The sequence below is a fragment of the Macrobrachium nipponense genome, chromosome 44, assembly GCF_015104395.2.
Source record: "Macrobrachium nipponense isolate FS-2020 chromosome 44, ASM1510439v2, whole genome shotgun sequence".
Taxonomy (NCBI): domain Eukaryota; kingdom Metazoa; phylum Arthropoda; class Malacostraca; order Decapoda; family Palaemonidae; genus Macrobrachium; species Macrobrachium nipponense.
In genome coordinates, this window is record NC_087221.1 from 33273532 (window position 1) to 33295815 (window position 22284).

The 22284-nt window shown below is 38.1% G+C and overlaps 1 protein-coding gene across 12 annotated transcripts in view; it reads left to right on the forward strand.

Moving 5' to 3' along the window:
- LOC135204157 (uncharacterized) overlaps positions 1–22284 on the forward strand; it is a 740069-nt gene that overhangs the window by 483862 nt on the left and 233923 nt on the right. The window contains exon 1 of one of the 12 annotated variants that reach the window (XM_064234196.1): positions 15357–15888. The exons of the other annotated variants lie outside the window; for them this stretch is intronic. Within the exon in view, the coding sequence (XP_064090266.1) occupies positions 15816–15888 (73 nt within the window). The 5' untranslated portion in view covers positions 15357–15815. Of the gene's footprint in view, positions 1–15356; positions 15889–22284 lie in introns of those variants that run through there. 12 annotated transcript variants of the gene reach the window in all.

The following is a 22284-nucleotide window of genomic DNA, read 5'->3' on the forward strand; positions in this document are numbered from 1 at the left end:
AATTAAGCAAAAGTAAGCATAACCAGGACAAGATATGGTATCGTTTTCTTTATTACAGTTTTAGAATCAAATGAATTTGAATTTTCGAATCTTGCCGTTCAGCGCTGGTTGTTTTTTTATAGGGTTTTACATATTTGTACATATTTTAATTTGTTCATAAATTAAAAGAATTATTATTTCCTTTTAAGTGTTTTTATTTGAATCTGTTTTCATTTTTTTATTTTTCCATTTGTTAATATTTTTCAATTTTGTTTTTACATGTTTTTATTTCTATTTACTTTTTATTGTTTTATTTGTATCTGTTGTATTTTTTTTTTTCATACATTAACCCACAGAAGCTTTGTTTTCAGTAATTACTCTTTTAGATTCTTCCGGTGAGATCAACTTCACGGAAGATCGAGTTTATGATAAAATGGTCTTGTTTCAATGTTCAATAATTCTGAACCGCACATTTTTCTTCTTATAACTTGTATCTTAGTAACTTAACGAATTAATATTTGTGACGCATGGGTTGTTTTTGTACTTGATGTTCTTGACTATACTTAAATGTTGACCTGAATCATTTATATATATATATATATATACCCATTATTACTGACCATAAAGATAATATGCATTACTTCGTATACCAGCATCAATCAATACTCCTTTACACTCCGATAAACCTTTTTCTTCCTACTACTGGCCCTAGCATGGAATATGAATACACTCTTAAGAACTCCTGTGCTTTTATGGATATCATGCAAAAAAGAGAAAAAACGTTTCCCCAGGTACAGCTTTTTTGTCAAGGTTTGGCGTAATCTCTGTTTTTACGAATATTCCTGCAAGAGAAACTAGCAATCGGAGTGGAGTTGGGGTGCCAAATTGGTAACTGATCCTGTACCATGGCCCAAAAAAGAAACAAAAATATTAGACGTCTTTTAGAGATATGCACCTATGACAGTCAGTCAATTTTTGTTTGGCGGAAGATATTATGCTCAGTTGGAGGGTTTTGCAGAGGAAGAACCATAAGTGCAACTAGGGAAAATTACTCTCATCATACCACAAACAAAATGAGTTAAGGGAATATAATAAAAGTTATAAGCCACTGTTGTAGTATAAGAGGTGCTTGGATGATTGCATTTTTTTGGTGTTAGAAGGGGTCAAACTGAACTTCTCTTCTTCTTCTTCTTCTTCTTCTTCTTCTTCTTCTTCTTCTTCTTCTTCTTCTTCTTTTTATCAAGATTCAAAATACTATCCCAATATCAAATTGACCTTGGAAATGGTAACAACTGATTCTTTAAATTTTCTCGACTGTTGCTGTCAAAAGGCTACAGAAATAATCTGTTGTTCTTCTTTGTATCTGTATTTAGAAAGTTAACATCTCCTACAGGTTCAGTCATGAATTTTCACAGCCAAACTTCCATGAATTTTAAGCTTAATTATAATATTCCTACACAACTTTACTATGGCCCTAAGATTAACAATAACTTGGAGAAATTGTGATTTTTTTTATTGAATTTTTCCAAAATGAATGCTACTTTTTATGAACAGTTATTAGTATGATTTTATCAAGAATGACTAAATTGAAGTTTTTATTTCAAGTGACTTAAATATTTGTGTCTAAAAATGTTAGAACCCAAGGACTTATTAGACACAAGGAGAGGTTGCCAGCGGCTCTGGAATCAGGCATTGTTTGTTTGCATAAGTGCAGTGACTGCAGCGCCACCTATGTTGGATTCTCAGTGAGGGCACTGAATTCCAGAGGCAGTGATCACTTTGCAGTTTCAAGTCGAACTGGTAGCATGCTGCCCAGGCCAGTGCCCCCCAGCATTCGTGACCTCCTTTCAACTTGTGAATCGGGTATGGATTTCAGTCATTTTTCCATTTTAGATAGAAACAGTGATGCGTTAACCGATAGACACAGTGGTGCGTTAACCGAAAGACACAGTGGTGCGTTAACCCTCCAGAATTTCCGTGACCATCCAGACCGTCTACAAGAAACCGACTTTGTATAGTGAGGGGGATCTCTTCTCGTTCCGTTATCGTGTGTGTTGTGTGTGTGTGTGTGTGTGTGGGGGGGGGGGGGGAGATGTGTAGGGGGTTTGGCAAGTGTGCCTAGTTTGATCTTGTTGTGTTTGATCGCTTCCCTGATTAGTGCTTTTACTTTGGTCTCTCTGTGTTCACTTTTATATTTTGAGAAACAATAATCGTTTGAATATAAGATTTTTATGATATGTCGGTCATTACTTCTCTGACCTTGAAAATGTTTTGACGCGAAGAAAAGTGGGCGTTCAATAAGGATGTTCCTTCTTTTACTGACGTTCTTTTGTTTTTAATTCAGCCGAGGAGGTTGCCTTCGACTACGTGCTTTTGTGCGTGCGTGGATCAAATTTCATTTCGACGGGTACTAATTGTGAGGATGATATTTATACTCCATAGCGAGAACATAACCTGTGCAACGTAAATGTAAACTTTAGTTTATTATCATTAACTGTCGCTATTATTTCGGTTTTATGCCGCTGGAAGTGTTGAGGGGAGGGGGGAATAGGAGGAGGGGTGGTCGAAGGGTTTCATACTTGGATAACTAACCCTTCTTGCCTCATCTTAGTTGAAAGGTGTCTTCCTTTACCTCTTTATAGCAACCTTTGGACTTCTCCTCCTCCTCCTCCTCCTCCTCCTTTCATGATTCGTTCAAAACCATCCGTTGTTTACCAGGCATGTCTACTGCTGCCTTTAGGGCCTAACGATTTTCTAACCTTCCAAATGTTGTCTGTGATCCTTTGGTTGCGTATATGTATACATATGTATGTTGTATATACACATATATGTATATGTATATATGTACACACACACACACACTCACACATAAGAGATACAGCCTGACAGAAAGAAATTGTGTACAGTATCATTTTAATGATCATTTAAATTTTTTGTGATCAAATGATTAATCATAATCGCTGGATGCGGGAGAAATGAAGGAAACGAGAGCTAAGAAAATCTGCACTAAGTGGATCATAATCGTATGTTGTTGTTTAATGGTTTGTTTGCAGAAACATTTTTTTTCCGTGCCAAAGAAGTTGAACCACTTCACTTTGGAATGCCGTCGACTCCAGGTTCTCGAAGTCCGAAGTTAAGAACCCTATTTTGGACAGAGAGAGAGAGAGGAATAAAAAAAAAAGCGTTTGCTGCTTTGCACGTTGACCTTCGTCGGAGCGTCGTATCATGTACCCCAGCGACACGCAGAGATGGACGACCGGCTGGTTGGTTGGTTGGTCGGTCGGTTGTGGTTAAAAGATCTTCTCGCGCTCTGCTTCTCCTTCCTCTTCTTCGCACTTCCGGTATCTATTTTAGCAATTTGACTTCCGAAGATGCAAGCTGTACAATAAGGTCGTCACTCTTTCTCGATGTTATTACCTGCTAGATCCCCCACCTCACCATTTCTCGCCTTCCTCCTGTAATTTGACGTATTTTTTTGCGGGTTTTATTGCTTCATAGGGTACGTATGTGATAACTTGTTAGGTAGCGTTGATATCTGTCTTATCTATCTGTATTTATGTGCATATATATATATATATATATATATATATATATATATATATATAATATATATATATATATATATATATATATATATATATAATATTGTGTGTGGTGTTGGTCATGGTTCTGTGTGTGAGGTATTCACCTCTTGACGCAACGGCTGCCAAGCTATTTATGGATGTTTGCACTTGTGATTTCCCCTCCTAAAAAACAAGTTTTCATTTTATAGCCCTCCCTTCCAGCTACGGCCAGTCGTATTGCAAGAAGGAGGCCGTGTGTTGTTCCTGCCGCAAGAAGTCAGCTCGTTCTCAGCCGTCTTAAGGAGCTTTCGCTTTCGGCAGAATTCTTGAAACCGTCTTGAAATGGAATTTTTCTCAAACCTATGTGGTGTTTTTTTTTTTTCGCTCTCTCTCATTTTTTATGGTGCCGTGTCTCTTCAATCCAGCAATTTTTATTGGGAAAAAAGCCCGAAATATATCCGGAAGATGCGTTTACTACGATCATGGGTACTTCTGAAAGGAATCATTCTTGTCTCAGGTTCTTATCGATGAGCTTGTTTTTTCTCTCTCTCTCTCTCTCTCTCTCTCTCTCTCTTCTCTCTCTCTCTCTCTCTCTCTCTCTCATGTCTGTTGTTTCTATTTTTTTCTCCCTCCTCGAACACTGACGGATCCAGCTGAAATCTTGGTACCATCATCGAGTCCTAAATTATAGGAAAATTTGAAACCAAAGAGAAAATTCTGGAATTCTATCGGGTCCAGGAAAAACCCAGCCACGGAACTTGGACAGCCAGTGATTACCGAAGAAATCTCCTGTAGGCTGAGGAAAATTAACAGAGCTTTCCTAGATAGTGACCCCTAATGGGTTTAACCCGGAAACATAAACAAAAGACTACAAATATCATCAAGATGATAATGGCCCCCCCAAGAAATACTAGTCCTCGAACTTTGTAGGGGGTCACTAACTCGGAAAGATCCAAATGATCACCCAGCGGCCTGGAGGACCCTCAGTGGCGTGGTTGGTATGGTCTTTGCCTGTCACGTCGGTGGCCGCGTTTTCGATTCTTGGGCACTCCATTGAGGGGTCAGAGATGTGTATAACTGGTGATAGAAGTTCACTCTCGACGTGGTTCGGAAGTCACGTAAAGCCGTTGGTCCTGTTGCTGAATAATCTCTGGTTCCATGCAACGTAAAAACAACATGCAAACAAACAAGCAAACCAAGCGGCCTGGTTAAACTGTCCTACAATAACCTCGGCATTTCCCTAAATCTTTGCGTCAGGTTTTCATGTCTTGATCTGGCTAGTTGAGGATGCAGGTATCAAGCAGGTTCTTTGGCGTTTTTGCTTCTCTCTGATATTATCAATTTTTTTCAGTCTGCGGTTTTGACCACTCCTATGGCATTCTCTCCATACGGATCACCTTGAGATAGGTCATAAACGCCGCTGGTTTCATTCTTGCAAGGTACCTCTCTCTCTCTCTCTCTCCTCTCTCTCTCTCTCTCTCTCTCTCTCTCTCTCTCTGTTCTAATGAAGGCCACAAAAAGTAGTTGACTGTCCAAATGAAATACCCCGTCTGTTGACTGATATCTGCCCTCCGATTTTTAGGTATGTCAGATTCCTTTTCAAGAGATGACTTGACATCATTTTTGAAAAGAGGCTTCAAAATTTTGATAGCTGATCTCAAATGCTTCCTGTTAGAGATAAAAAGGGAATTTTTTATTTTTATGTTAATGGTATGCACTTCTCGGGAATGGGTTGAAATCGGATTTTCACATCAATTTTGTAAAGACTTTTTATAAAGACATCCTAATCCTCTGCCATCTGACTTCTGGTCTCATTTCGACCAATTGGTGGTCGCAGTTTTTAGTAACGTTTGGTACTTTTCACTGCTGGGTCGTCAACCCAAATGCTCCCCATTTATGCGGTTTAGGTGCCGGCTTGACTGTATCAACTTGCATGAGGGAGTTGAATTCAAATTTAAGAGGTTGCCCAAGAAGGCAAGTCCGCACACAAGCACACTACGTGTGTGTGTTAGAGAGAGAGAGAGAGAGAGAGAGAGAGAGAGAGAGAGAGAGAGAGAGAGAGAGAGAGAGAGAGAGAGTTGAAGCTAGTTAAAATTGCATTTTGTAAGTAAAATTGTTGGCCAATGATAAGGTATGATAGGTATATATATGAAATATCCGGAACGGTTCAAAACTTCAAAACTGATAGGTTCGCATTCTAATGATGTATATATATATATATATATATATATATATATATATATATATATATATATTAGTATATAGTAGATAGATAGATAGATAGATAGATAGATAGATAGATGTATATACTATATATAAATGTGTATACTATATATATTATTTATATCACTGACACGTCAAACATTACCAAAGACTGCAGTAAAATTTGCCGTAAAAATGTCTGCCAGAATACTTTTTTGCAGTACTATACATATCAAAATCTTTTTTAACATCATTTAAATTGTAATGAATTAGCTTGTCACTGATATGTAATTTATTGCATCGGTTTCTAAGTCTCCCGTGAGAACTAGACAGGCAGGCGTTGAGGCAAAGTTTGATCCAACTATTCAAAATGTGTGTTTTGTACTGATCCCGAGCATCTTATATAAATTTTTCAGTAAAAAAAATAAATGGTGCAAGAAAATGTAAATGAATGAATATTTTGAACTATCACAAACTCCAAGAGTTCTTAGAAGAGTCCAGCGAAGTTCTTACGTTTTCAAACGTTGGAGTTTTGGTAAATGTGTATTGGTATGTGTGGTAAACCACCGTGGAAATACGCTCAGCTGGTTATGCATGATAGTTGGAAGTAACCCAGGAAGTTTCCCTAACCATGAAGGTTTACCCACTCAAGAAAATATTTAAACCGGTCCAGGAAAATGGTCAACTGGATACTGAATTGGGCGACTGCGCAAAGAATGGATTGTAGCAGTACAGAAATGTTTCAGACCAATAAAGAAGTGGACTAAAGTGAGAATTTTGAACTGTTAAACCGGTTTAGAAATTTGGTCAACCGGTAATAAAATGCGCTGTGCTGCGTTACGCTAATTCAGAAATATGCCAAACTAATAAAGAAATTTTAAAATGTTTTTATCGTCGATTCCCAGTTAGACGGACTAGTTATAAGGTGACAATCAAATCCCTGATGTTGAATTCCCCAGGTATTATTGAGTAATGTCGTGTATTCTTGTGATCAGCTGGCACTTAACACTCGTACGTACTATATATATATATATATATATATATATATATATATATATATATATATATATATATGTATATGTGTGTGTGTGTGTGTGTGTGTGTGTGTGTGTGTGTGTATACATCAACGCGGAACTCACCGCCCACCAGTTTAAAATTCGACATCTTATCAACTTGAAATTCTTCATTATATCGTATTACAACTCGTCATTATTTCAGATAGAATAATTTAATTTTATCATAACATTCGTCATCATATCATCTTCAGCTTGAAATTCTTCATTATATCGTATTAAAACTCATCACTTCGGCTTGAAGTTTTTCATTTTATCATTTAACATTCGTCATCATATCATCTTTATCTTGAAATTTTCATTACATCGGATTTAAACTCATGAATTCAGCTTGAAATTTTTCATTTTATCATCTTAAAATTCGTCATCATATCTTCTTTAAATACATTGTCATATCAGCTTGGAATTTCATCTAAATATCATCTAAATATTCGTCATCATATATCAGCTGAAATTCTTCAGGATATCATCTATAAATTTTTTTGTCATATTAGCCTGAAACCATTCATCGTAAAATGAGTTTTTTTTTTTTTTTTTTTTTTTTTTTTTTTTTTTTTATGAGCGTTAAAATCGGTTTTGTATCACGCGAAAGTTCAGTATGTATTACTTCCGAGCTCCATGGTGCATCGGACAAACGCTCATTGTATCAGTTTCGAATTATTTGTCACAACATTATCAAAGGTCGTGAGTTGAACTGAATGATTTTCACAAGTGGTTTCCTATTTCACATCACCTTTGAAGACACTTTAATGTAAAATTTTTCGATGTGCAGACTTCACCTATTGGGAATCCATTGCATCACCTCGTTTGAAGGCTTTGAGTTCCAGTGGGTCATTAAAGGTTCGTGAAGGTCTGGTGGGAAGTACAGGATTAAATGTTCTAATGTGTTCACATTTTGAAGGCGTGGTTTATATATATGTACAAGTGCATTGAAATATTCGTTTGATGTTTGTATGCATCAAGTGTTGTCACACTACCTTTTACACCTACATAAGCTTACAGTTCGTCACTATACCATCTGGAAATTCGTCATCGTATCAGCTCGAAATTCCTAAGGAGATCGTCTTAAAGTTCATCATATGAGCTTGAAATTCCCCCAGGATATCAACCTCAAATTCGTCTCCAGATCAGCTTAAAGTTCCTGAGGATATCAACCTCAAATTCGTCTCCAGATCAGCTTAAAGTTCCTGAGGATATCAACCTCAAATTCGTCTCCAGATCAGCTTAAGGTTCCTCAGGATATCAACCTCAAATTCGTCGCCAGATCAGCTTGAAATTCCCCCAGGATATCAACCTCAATTTCGTCTCCAGATCAGCTTAAAGTTCCTCAGGATATCAACCTCAAATTCGTCTCCAGATCAGCTTAAAGTTCCTCAGGATATCAACCTCAATTTCGTCTCCAGATCAGCTTAAAGTTCCTCAGGATATCAACCTCAAATTCGTCTCCAGATCAGCTTGAAATTCCCCAGACTATCATCTTAAAATTCGTCATCATATCAGCCTGAAATGATGATTTTAGTGTAGGAAGTAATAATTTTCAGGGGTACATGTATATACGTAGATACCATATAGAAAGTGTTGAGGATATACAGTAATTGATTTAATAAGTTTGACGATGAGAGCTACAGTTTACAGTCATTTACAGCGTTCACAAATCGCTTACGCCTCCTACAGTCAGTTATGACTCCCGTGGCTGTGCGCTTTATTGAATTGGGGGAGGGGGGGGGGGTTGGAGGAGGCGGAAGTGAACCAAATAGTAGGTCTAGAGCTCTAGGCACAAGGTTGTGGGACAAGAGGAAAGGTTGTGAATGGAATGTGGCCCAAAGCTTGCTTATGGTATTGCAATGGTTGTGGGGGACACAGGCTGCCGAGTCTGGAAAATGAGTTTTGGTTATTCTTAAGCATAAAATTAAAGTGGAATGCTAGGTAAATTAAGGTTTTGAAAGTCTAAAGAAATGAACGTTGCCTGGTAAATGAGTTTTGGTTATTCTTAAGCATAAAAAAGGTTGAAGAAGGTTCTTAGTAAAATTAAAAGTATGGAAGTCTACAGAAGCCTAGAGAATGAGGAGATGATGAATTTATATAGAATGCCTGAGATTGAATGTTGTAGATGATGGATGAAAGAGAGGGAGAGGTAGATCGTTGTGACTCATGACAGGAAAAGTAAATATGGGGGAAATTCGGGATTTTATTGGAGCGAAACTTGAAAAATGTTGGGGTTTGTTCAGCCACTTGACCCTTATGGAAGTTCACTTTAGTCGCTAAATAACAAAGCAAGGAAAAATGCGTAAGCCATTGAAGTTGACTTCAATAGTTTCTGCACATTTTCTTACACTTCTTCCCTCGATTTTCTTGTATTTTTTTACATTTACGCGCGACGAGCCTGGTGTCAAGGGCGGGAAACCTAAGATACGAGGACGAGGCGGTGACGTATACGGAAAAGATAGGTTGGTGAAGGTCTATGATTAGAAAGTCCTCCCTGTAACGAAAAGAATTTGAACGCCCAGAGATGAATGAGTAAACGGGAAGTCCGGGATTGCTTGTGCAAAGCAATTTGAACAGAGCAGTATTTGTGTTTGGTGAGGCAGCAAGGCTTTGGAGATTATCAGGCATTTCAGTAGTAGGAAGGTGATTGTGGCATTCCTTTGATGTCATTCTGAAGGCTACCTCGTTTGAGAAATGCGGTTTTTAAATGGAATAAGTAAGAACCAAGTATATTCAGGGAATACTCATCGACTAGGAAGAAAACAGGCCGCTGATTATAATTGTCACAGGACACCGTTTTGCCCAACCGGTTCACAGACTTCTCAATTTTTTTCCAAATTTTTTAAACGAAGACGACCTTCCTTTAAACCCTGCCTTGTCTCTGCATTGTAAGTCTCCTGCTCCTGTTCTCACATAGTCTGTAAAACAGGAGTATCAGCAGTCATTCTTATCATCATTAGCGTAAAAATAATCCTTGATCTATTATGCGAATCATTGTACGTCCTTCCCAAATATTTAGTACATGTCCGTGGAAGTTTCCTGAACAGGTGGGCCATTTTGATTATTTTCTCTTAATCACCATCTTCCAAGAAAACCGAATTTCTTGGAAGCAAAACGTTATACAATTTAGCGCGCCCCCCCCCCTTTGTGTGTGTGTGTGTGTGTGTGTGTGTGTGTGTGTGTGTGTGTGTGTGCAAAGTATCGAATATGTATTCATTCAATTTGTTAAGTTATCTGGATCGATGGTGATTCTATCATTGAATTCTTGTTTCAGCTAAGTATCAATTCTCCCACCATACATCCAAGATGATGCGAATGAGAGAGAGAGCCTGGATACTTAGCAGAAACAAGATGTCAAGTGATACGATCACCGATCACCGTCGATACAAGTAACGAAGAAGAAAGAAATCATATTCGAAGGGACGATTTGTTGTTGGTCACAAAAAAAAAAAAATAAAAAAAAATAAAAAAAAAAATAAAAAGGGATTTCATGTGGGAAGAATGACACTTGTTTTCAAATTACAACCGCGGATAACTTACAGAGTTAGCAAAGTTTTAGTGTCTACAGTAACAGCAATCATGAACCAAAATAGGAAAATATGATACATATTAGTTCCCTTTCTCAAATCCTGGCTAAAATGTATTTTTGTAGGCAATTCATGAAGACCATTTAGATACTAGCATAAGTAACATCAGCCTTGATAATGCGTATTCATCAATCTGTGATATATATTATCTTGGCATTTACCTCCAGAAAATAACAAAAAAAGGAAATAATAATCTTTCATAATTGCGCTTGTAACCTTGAGGGGCCCATGTTGGGTCTTGGACGATGACACACGCTGTTAAATAATCTCTCTCTCTCTCTCTCTCTCTCTCTCTCTCTCTCTCCTCTCTCTCTCTCTCTCTCTCGATAAGATCCCTTTTGCTTTCAAAGTGGATGTTTGTCACATTGGGTTGCAAATCACCTTTCGTTGAGTGGTTTCGACGGTTGGCTGTTCTTGAGTGAATTATGCTGAATTTCAGGCTCATTCTGAAAGGACTAAAAGCAGGGCTTTAAAAATGACTCTCCGTGGAGCTGACTGTTCCTTTGTTATGATGCCTGTTCTAGAAAACAGACATCTAATCTAGCCTAGATAGCAGCATTCTGCGAAGCCTTTGGCAGCGACGCATAATTTGTGTTCTTTCTTTGCGAGAAGGAAAATGAGTTCTAATAATGAAGGGTTGAACGCTGTTGATTTCAGCACGGAATAGTGTAATGGCAGCAGATGCAGTCATTTTCTAACTACGGGAATGAACGCTTTCGTGGAGCTCTGCTTTGGCTCCACTCTTTAATTATTTAGTGGCCGCCAGTCTTGTTCGAAAGAGGTTCCGCTGTATGACTTTTTTTTTTTTTTCTTTTGGCCACGAACGATGGTATGTCCGTTTTTCGATCGATTTTGTTCAGTATAGTAAAAAAAAAAGTATTTGTGATACGGTGGTTTTTATATATTTATTATTTTATTCATTTTTTTAAAAATCAAATTTGTTCCCTGCTGAGTCTGTAGGATTTTTTGATGGTTTTTGGGTAAAAACGTATTTCCGTTTTTCGATCGATTTTGTTCAGTATAAAAAAAGGATTTGTGATACAGTGTGTGTGTGTGTTTTTTTTTTTTTTTTTTTTTTTTTTTTTTTTTTAATCAAATTTGTTCTCTGGTGAGTCTGTAGCCTTGCAGGCTTTTTTGGTTTTGAGGTTAAAAAAGTATGTCCGGTTGTCGATCGATTTTGTTAACCGTAATAAAAAGTATTTGTGATACGGTGGGGTTTTTATTTTTTCAAAATCAAATTTGTTGCCTGCTGGGTCTGTAGACTTGTGTTTTTGTACGCAGGGCTTTTTTTGGTTTGGAAGTAAAACGAGAATGTCCGCACAACTGTTTCAAGTTATCACCAAAATTTAAGGTGTGCCAGTACCTCGACGATTTCCTATTGAGAAAAGACTGTTGTTAACAGATTTCTTCGGCTATTTTGTAGATAAGTCTTACTAGTCCGAAGGTCCGAAAGCTCACAGATTTTTGAAAGAAAGGACGGCATCTTTCTACCACCGCCAGATTTGCGTTTCCGGTTCTTCATTTCACTCTAATTTCGAACCCAGAATGGCAAGTGCCATTGGCAAATTTTTCATGGTAAAATTGCCTCCAGGGTTGAAATATTCTTGATTCTTGGATTATCATTGGTTATTGGAGTATCCTCGATTCTTGAGGTATCCTTGATTCTTGGCATATCTTTGGTTCTTGGAATAACCTTGATTCTTGGATCATCCTAGATTCTTGGATTATCCTTCATTCTGGGAATATCCTTGCATTTTGGATTATCCTTAATTTTTTAATATCCTGGATTCTTGGATTATCCGTGATTCTTGGAACAACTTTGATTCTTGGAATATCCTTGATTCTTGGAATAACCTAGATTCTTGGAACATCCTTGGTTCTTGGAATAACCTTGATTCTTGGATGAATACCTCACAGTAGGTATCGCCACCCCCTTGCAAATCAATCATTATGAAGAAAAATATATGCGTATCAGAATATCACTGCTTGTTGCCTTAATGGAGCATCGCTTGTTTTTCGTAACTTGCGCAACCAAGGAATTATTTTAAACATTTTCATCTTAATGAAAACAGCGAAATTATAATCAGCTCACGGAATCAGTAGTAAGGGCAAACGCCTCAGATTTTCTCTTTGTTCTGAGAAGAGCTATCCTGGATCATATTGCAACTGCAGACTCTGAGACCTTCTCCAAATGAGGGAATTTCTGTTACTCTTCTGTGCTGCTATTTTTAGCTTTGTCAGGTCAGGGAAGGCGAAAGTATGAGAGCGTTTTTGTCGAGGTCTTTCCATTTCCTGTGTAACCGTGTGGCAGAATACATCAAGCTGTGATACTGGAAGATCATTCTCTTTCCTTCGTAGTAGTAGAACCTACGTTAAACCAATGTGCAGATGAATAGAATCATTGTACCAATTATATTTGTGTACATGCATTATATACTTAGTAGGTGACTCTTTACCTATTTGTTAATTTACTTTTTTCCCTTTTTTTTTGATAAGTGGTGTCTCATCTCTCTGTATTTCCCTTTACCTCGTCTTACTTCTTCCTAATGAACACCATATTCTTTGGAAGCTTGAATTTCAAGTCAGTGGCCCCTGTGGGCTTGTCCCATATGAATAGGTTTAATCTTCTGAATAATAATAACAACAATGTAATTATATAATAATAATAATGTAAGAGAGGGTTGGATGATAGTCTACGGGTAATAAACTCCACGTTTAAGCCTATTTGACACGGCCACAAAGGCATCTTCCGTGGTGACAGAGGCTGGCACCGAACTGGATCACCCCTAATATAAAAGTAAATCTAGGAAAATAAAATGAAGTATACATATTTATATTTCTATTCGGTTGTAATCTTCTCATTCACGAAGATACATTATAATGATGTACTCCCATAGCCAGTCAAGGTCCCCGAAACGAGGCCTGATGGAGGGCGAAATTGTTCGGATAAATTAGTGTGTATTTCCTTCATTCCTTTGTTGTTTCTCCTTTGATTTCAGAGTGGAATTAACAGTAACTATATATATATATATATATATATATAAATATATCTATATATATATATATAATGTTTAATTGTTTGTCGAAGGTATGAAACATTATATTTCCGTAGCCAAGTGGCTTCCTTGTTGACATTTGGGAGGAATGGATGGGTCCTCTTCACGTCGGGAAACTACATTTATGCAGAAGGTACTTATTGTTTGGAGTTCTCCTAAGTCAGTTAAAATAATGTAACGTGTTGTGGTTTCAGATTTTGACAGGGAATGGTTTCATCCTAGCTGCAACTGTTACTGAAAATAGGTCAATTAAGAGTTGCATCACTGTATGGGAAATATGGATGTATATTGGAATCCATAAAGGCATTACCCCTTTAATATGAAGTGTTCACATTCATGTGGAACAAGTGTAATGTCGGTTATTTCAAGAAAAAGGAAATTGACAAAGGGAAAAGAAGCATGAATAAATAATTAAAAAGTTATATTGACCTTATAATAACAAGATGTTTAGTTCTCAGTATGAAATCATTCAGCTCCAGGAAGCATCGCGGTCTGGATATTTTTTCTCTTTTGCAACACCAGTAACTTGTAACAGAAAGACAGTTTTGTAAAAAAAAAGAAAAAAAATTTTTTTCCTTGTATTTTCAAAACTGTACACTTTCTGTTAATGTTCAGCAGTTGATTGGCATGTTAAAATGTTGGAGAAAAACTTTAGATCTATTATCTTTCATATACTCCAGACCTTCACAAATCCCAGCCATTGGCATTCCACATTGTACTATTCACTACGTACTAGATATGCAGTTAATTCTAACAGTTTCGCCTGTCTTTCGTCAGACTCTGTTCGACACAGATTTTCTGGTCAGTTTCATTCCAGCTGTAACCAAATTATGGCGTGAGCTTTTTGACCGTGTAGCTGAGTCGGTGTAACTTCAGGAGTACTTGCAAGTTCTCTGTTTTATCTCATTTTTATTCAGTTGTCTTATATAGTCATTCGTTACTTTTGATTTTCTTTTCTCTCTGTGGGTGGGGGCAGGGGGGGGGGGGGGGCGTGGCGTTGGTTGGGATTGGGTTTTGTAGCTTTCTACTTTTCTCAGTAGGGTTAGAGTTCTATTAATGCTAAATAACCGATAACTACCTAGCTTTCTTAGCTTTTGGCTGAGGACGGGCATGCATGCGTATAAACCTTGAGCCTCATATTGCTAGAACGGGAGATTTCAATGCGCCGTGTGTCAGGAATTCGCTGCGGCATAGTGATGATATGACGGGAACAGTTCGTAAAACATTCATCAGGCCTTAGAGTATTTGTTGCTAAGGTTTGGTGTTATTTCATTTATTCACCTGTTTGCGGTGTTAAGAAATAGGTAATTGTTCCCATAACGTTTTGCTCCTCAATGTTCTCCAGTGATTTTAACTGTTTGACGTTCGGCATTAACGGAATTAATAGTAAACCTTCTCAAACGACAGAAGGTTTACAAGGAGCTCCATTACTTCGGAAAAGCGTCTTCAAGACTGAAGTCTTCGAAGGGGGACTGACGACGTTGCCGAAGTTTTTGTAGTGAGTGGGACCACTGAATTGAGATGTCAGGAAGGTCATGAGAAATAGGCGAAGTGGTCATCGCAGGTAAAAGCAAATGACGGATTAATGAGGTGTCTTGAGATTGGTCATTGCCACCCCCTCTAAGGAGGCCGTGAGGGTGGTTTGGAGGTGGGGCTAGACGGTGGGGGTGGGATGTCCTTTGGTGGGGAAGGTTTTGGGTGGCAGTGGTGGGGAGTGGAGCACATCCGTGTGTTGCTCCGCCCAGCGTAATACCTGAGCGGCCATGGGTCGAGAAAGTTGAAAAGCTAGCATGTGGCCTAGGGAATCGAGTCCTTACGATCGGAGGTTGGGCAGACAGCTCGTGGAGTGGAGGCGAAGATAGTGGAGGCATAGTGTAAGATGCAGCATTTTGGTGTTGGCTATAGTTTGAGGTGCAAGGGGATACTTCCAACCTCCTCCTCGGTCTCGCTTCTCTCGGGGTTGCGCTCTCTCTCTCTCTCTCACTCTCCCTCCCTCTCTCTCTCTTTCTCTCTCTATCTCTCTCTCTCTCTCCCTGACTCGCTCATCCTCCAATGAGGGAGGCTTACTCGCGCGGCGAAAAGAGCCAGACTGACTGCTTGGAAGAAGAAGAGAGGAGAGGTCAGTTGAAGTAGCCGCGAGCATGTGGATAAGTTGGCCTCTCGCTCTACGTGGGAGCGAAAGAGTTGCGGCGGTGTCTCTGTCTCCCTCGTCGTCGTCGTCGTCGTCGTCGTCTGCGCCGTCGTCGGCCGGAATGAATGGAAAATGTGCCCGTGGAAAAGTAGACGAATGCCTCGTCGGAACATTCACTAGTGTCCGGGAGATGTCTTCTCGTTGTCGACCGCAAAAGATTTGATGAAGTATCGCACTTCATGTGCGCCAGTTGCCTGTGGACTGCAAACGCCTCTCTCAAGTCTTGCACGTGCCACCCGATACTTGTCTCAGGTATTTATACAGTTTTATTACCTTTTATTAGAGCAAACTAGGTGAGCGGACGACAGTTCACGCGTTTATCACCTGCGTGCTTCCGACATCATTGTCAGTTCGGTACAAGAGACTACGTAACTTATGAAGTCATTTTTCTTTTGTATTTATTTATTTTCATTATTACGTTTATGAAACCGGCTATTTTTTTTCTTTCTTTCTTTATTTTTAGTTCGTGATTGAAACATTAAAAGACCCGTACCCTTCGGTTCCATTGCGGATCTGTACTACCTGTTGATTGAGGACACCTTCTCTCCTGTTTTGCCATTACATTGAATGAGTCTGAAATCAAGATTAAGTCCAGTGAACAAAGAAGTAGATGGAATTTTTTAAAACGTTTTGGCTGACTAAGAAATTAAATATTCTATCGTTTAAAAACTTCTGCGCGTGGTGTGTAGGCGAAGATGTGCTACCTGTTGTTACATACTAATCTATGCAACTGTTTAGAATCTCTCTCTCTCTCTCTCTCTCTCTCTCTCTCTCTCTCTCTCTCTCTCTCTCTCTCGTTTATTTGTGTTATTTCTTATTCAAACGAAGGATTCATGGCTAGAGGAAGTTCGATGCTGATCAGTAATTCTTTATCGTTTTTGAATGACTTTAGTTTTTATTTAAATTCAGTTTGCATGATTTTTAAATTAACGTATACTGTACCTACATGAGTACGTCTTCTACAGTGTCCTCTGTTAGTTTTTGAAACAATTATTTTCTTTAATGCAAAAGCTCTCTCTCTCTCTCTCTCTCTCTCTCTCTCTCTCTCTCTCTCTCTCTCTCTCTCTGTCAAAGTCAGCTGCGTTGTAATGTTAGTAAAATGATTAATTGATACTAAGAGGTACACGAGACTCCGGTACATAAACAGTGAACTGTTGATAATTTTTTATTGCAAGAGATTATTTAGGAACCGGAAATGAATATTTTATGGGTAGAAACGTCCCTGTTTATCCAAATGATTTAGAATTATGAAAATGGATGACTGAAGATCGTTAGAGTTGGTGAAGGGCACCAGGAAGGCAGGAGATAAGGTGCCCTAATAGATCTTGCGTATTTGAAGTTCTTAGAGAGGTGTTTGGAAATATGGTAATTCAGCCAAATATGGAATGCAGCACTGCTGTTGGAAATTGGGGCATGTATTCGTTTGAATGGTTAGAGCAGTTTCCGAGATGGAAGAACATTGATATATAGTGTGTAAAATGATGGGTTCAGGAGTATCGAATCATTTTGAAAAGTGAACTGTGCGAAATGAAAAAGAGTTTTGTTTAGTGTTTTCACAGAGAGAGCAATCTGTTGGTGTTTCAGGGAAGAAGACAAAGAAGGATAGAATTTGAAAAGTTGAGAATGTTACGGTTGTTGGAAGATTGCGAACCGCGTGGTTTTTATCTCATTGAGAGATTTTGACTCGCTTGAAGACCAGTTTTCTTTCATTTCCTACAAGAAAAACTTTGAATCGGGTAGTTTTGAATTTGGAAGATTGTGAACCTGTGGGAATTTGCTTCCCAGAGTGTTTGTGAGATCATTCTTTTTGTGAACTATCTTTTATAGGCTACTTGAGAGACATATCAAATCATATGGTGGTTTTGACTTCCTTTGAGACTCCAAACCAAATGATTTTGACTGGTTGAGAGGCTATTTAAATCATCTGATAGTTTTGACTTCCTTTAAGACTCTAGAGCAGATGATTTTGATTTTCTTTAAGACTCTAAACTAGATGGTTTTGGCTTCCCTTAAGACTTAAAACCAGATGGTTTTGGCTTCCTTTAAGACTCAAAACCAGATGGTTTTGGCTTCCTTTAAGATGCAAAACCAGATGGTTTTGACTTCCTTTAAGACTAAATCAGACGGTTTTGGCTTCCTTAAAGACTAAACCAGATGATTTTGGCTTCCTTTAAGACTTTAAACCAGATGGTTTTTTCTTCCTTTAAGACTAAACCAGATGGTTTTGGCTTCCTTTAAGACTCTAGACCAGATGGTTTTGACTTCCTTTAAGACTCTAAATCAGACGGTTTTGGCTTCCTTTAAGACTCAAAACCAGTTGGTTTTGACTTCCTTTAAGACTAATCCAGGTGGTTTTGGCTTTCTTTAAGACTCAAAACCAGATGGTTTTGACTTCCTTTAAAACTAATCCAGATGGTTTTGACTTCATTTACGACTAATCCAGATGGTTTTGGCTTCATTTAAGACTCAATGCCAGATGGTTTTGACTTCCTTTAAAACTAATCCAGATGGTTTTGACTTAATTTAAAACTAATCCAGATGGTTTTGACTTCCTTTAAAACTAATCCAGATGGTTTTGACTTCCTTTAAACTAATCCAGATGGTTTTGGCTTCATTTGAGACTAATCCAGATGGTTTTGGCTTCATTTAAGACTCCATACCAGATGGTTTTGACTTCCTTTAAGACTAATCCAGATGGTTTTGTCTTCCTGTAAGACTCAAAACCAGATGGTTTTGGCTTCTTTTAAGACTCTAGACCAGATGGTTTTGACTTCCTTTAAGACTCAAAACCAGATGGTTTTGGCTTCCTTTAGGACGCAAAACCAGATGGTTTTGACTTCCTTTTAAGACTAAGCCAGATAGTTTTGGCTTCCTTTAAGACATAAAACGATGGTTTTGGCTTCCTTTAAGACTCTAGACCAGATGGTTTTGACTTCCTTTAAGACTCAAAACCATATGGTTTTGACTTCCTTTAAGACTAATCCAGATGGTTTTGGCTTCCTTGAGGACTCAATAGCTGATGGTTTTGGTTTCTTTTAAGACTCTAGACCAGATGGTTTTGCTTCTTTTAAGACTCTAGACCAGATGGTTTTGACTTCCTTTAAAACTCAAAACCAGATGGTTTTGGCTCTTTTAAAACTCTAGACCAGATGGTTTTGGCTTCCTTTATGACTCTAGACCAGATTTTTTTGGCTTCCTTTAAGACTCAAAACCAGATGGTTTTGGCTTGCTTTAAGACTCAAAACCAGATGGTTTTGACTTCCTTTAAGACTCTAGACCAGATAGTTTTGACTTCCTTTAAGACTCAAAACAAGATGGTTTTGACTTCTTTTAGATGGAAAACCATGTGGTGTCGGCTTCCTTTGAGACTCAAAACCAGATGGTTTTGGCTTTCTTTGAGACTCAAAACCAGATGGTTTTGAGTCTCAAAGAAAGCCAAAACCATCTGGTTTTGAATTCCTTTAAGACTCAAAACCAGATGGTTTTGGCTTCTTTAAAGACTCTAGACCAGATGGTTTTGACTTCTTTAAGACTAAAAACCAAATGGTTTTGGCTTCCTTTAAGACTCAAAATCAGATGGTTTTGAGTCTCAAAGAAAGCCAAAACCATCTGGTTTTGAATTCCTTTAAGACTCAAAACCAGGTGGTTTTGGCTTCCTTTAAGATTCAAAACCAGATGGTTTTGAATCTCAAAGAAAGCCAAAACCATCTGGTTTTGAATTCCTTTAAGACTCAAAACCAGATGGTTTTGGCTTCTTTTAAGACTCTAGACCAGATGGTTTTGACTTCTTTAAGACTAAAAACCAAATGGTTTTGGCTTCCTTTAAGACTCAAAACCAGATGGCTTTGGCTTCTTTTAAGACTCTAGACCAGATGGTTTTGACTTCTTTAAGACTAAAACCCAGATGGTTTTGGCTTCCTTTATGACTCAAAACCAAATGGTTTTGACTTCCTTTAAGACTTAAAACCAAATGGTTTTGGCTTCTTTTAAGACTCTAGACCATATGGTTTTAACTCTTTAAGACTCAAAACCAGATGGTTTTGACTTCCTTTAAGACTCAAAACCAGATAGTTTTGACTTCTTTAAGACTCAAAACCTTATGGTTTTGGCTTCCTATAAGACTCAAAACCAAATGGTTTTGACTTCCTTTATGACTCAAAACCAGATGGTTTTGACCTCATTAATTAAGACTCAAAAACCATGTGGTTTTGACTCTTTAGACTCCTTTAAACTCAAAACCAGGATGGTTTTGACTTCCTTTGAGACTCTAGACCCAGTTGGGTTTTGGTTTCCTTTGGAGACTCAAAACAGGTTTTTGGCTTCCTTTAGACTTAGACCAGAAGGTTTTCTTCCTTTGAGACTCAAAACCAGGGGGTTTTGAACTTCCTTTGAGACTACCAGGACCCAGACTCCTTTGGACCAAAAGGTTTTGGTTTTTGGACTTCCTTTGAGGACTCTTAGACCAATTGGTTTTGGCTTCCTTTGAGACTCTGGTGGGACTTCCACCAAAACCAGGTTGGTTTTTGGCTTCCTTTGAGACTCAAAATCAGATTGGTTTGGCTTCCTTTGAGACTCTAGACCAGAAGGTTTTGGCTTCCTTTGAGACTCTAGACCAGATGGTTTTGACTTCCTTTGAGACTCTAGACCAGATGGTTTTGACTTCCTTTAAGACTCTAGACCAGATGGTTTTGGCTTCCTTTCAGACTCAAAACCAGATTGTTTTGGCTTCCTTTGAGACTCAAAACCAGGTGGTTTTGGCTTCCTTTGAGACTTAAAACCAGATTGTTTTGGCTTCCTTTAAGACTCAAAATCAGATTGGTTTGGCTTCCTTTGAGACTCTACACCAGATGGTTTTGGCTTCCTTTAAGACTCAAAACCAGATGGTTTTGGCTTCCTTTAAAACTCAAAACCAGATGGTTTTGGCTTCTTTTAAGACTAGACCAGATGGTTTTGACTTCCTTTAAAACTCAAAACCAGATGGTTTTGGCTTCCTTCAAGACTCAAAACCAAATGGTTTTGGCTTCCGTTAAAACTCAAAACCAGATGGTTTTGGCTTCTTTTAAGACTCTAGACCAGATAGTTTTGACTTCCTTTAAGACTCAAAACCAGATGGTTTTGGCTTCTTTTAAAACTCTAGACCAGATGGTTTTGGCTTCCTTTAAGATTCTAGACCAGATAGTTTTGACTTCCTTTAAGACTCAAAACCAGATAGTTTTGACTTCTTTAAGATGCAAAACCATATGGTTTTGGTTTCCTTTAAGACTCAAAACCAGATGGTTTTGGCTTCCTTTAAAACTCAAAACCAGATGGTTTTGGCTTCTTTTAAAAACCCCTCAGACCAGAATGGTTTTGAACTCCTTAACCTTTAAAACTGGAAAACCAATCATGGTTTTTTCGGCTTCATCTTAAGACTAATCCAGTAAAGTTTTTGGCTTTTATTTAAGGACTTCATTACCATATGGTTTTGGCCTTTCTTTTAAGACTCATTAAACCAAATGGTTTTTGGCTTCCTTTTAAGACTCTAGACCAGATAGTTTTTGACTTTTCCTTTAAGACCTTCCAAAACCAATGGTTTTGGCTTCTTTTTAAGACTCTAAAAGACCAATGGTTTTGACCTTCCTTTAAGACTCAAACAGATGGTTTTGGCTTCTTTTTAAGACTTCCTTTAGACCAGATGGTTTTGAACTTCCTTTAAGACTCAACCAGGATTTTGGGTTTTTGGCTTTCCTTTAGACTCGATACCAGATGGCTTTTGACTTCCTTTAAGAACTCAAACGCAGATGGTTTTGGGCTTCCTTTATGACGCAAAACGCAATGGTTTTTGACTTCCTTTAAGACTAAGCCAGATAGTTTTGGCTTCCTTTAAGACTAAACAAATTGGTTTTGGCTTCCTTTAAGACTCTAGACCAGATGGTTTTGACTTCCTTTAAGACTCAAAACCATATGGTTTTGACTTCCTTTAAGACTAATCCAGATGGTTTTGGCTTCCTTTAGGACTCAATAGCAGATGGTTTTGGCTTCTTTTAAGACTCTCGACCAGATGGTTTTGACTTCCTTTAAAACTCTAGACCAGATGGTTTTGACGTCCTTTAAAACTCTAGACCAGATGGTTTTGGCTTCTTTTAACACTCTAGTCCAGATAGTTTTGACTTCCTTTAAAACTCAAAACCAGATGGTTTTGGCTTCCTTTATGACTCTACACCTGATGGTTTTGGCTTCCTTTATGACTCTAGACCAGATTTTTTTGGCTTCCTTTAAGACTCAAAACCAGATGGTTTTGACTTCCTTTAAGACTCAAAACCAGATGGTTTTGGCTTCCTTTAAAACCCTAAACCAGATGGTTTTGGCTTCTTTTAAGACTCTAGACCAGATGGTTTGACATCCTTTAAAACTCAAAACCGATGGTTTGGCTTCTTTTAAAACTCTAGCCCAGATCGTTTTGGCTCCCTTTATGACTCTAGACCAGATTTTTTGGCTCCCTTTAAGACTCAAAACCAGATGGTTTTGACTTCCTTTAAGACTCTAAGCCAGATGGTTTTGACTTCCTTTAAGATTCTAGACCAGATAGTTTTGACTTCCTTTAATATTAGACCAGATAGTTTTGACTTCCTTTAAGACTCAAAACAAGATGGTTTTGACTTCTTTTAG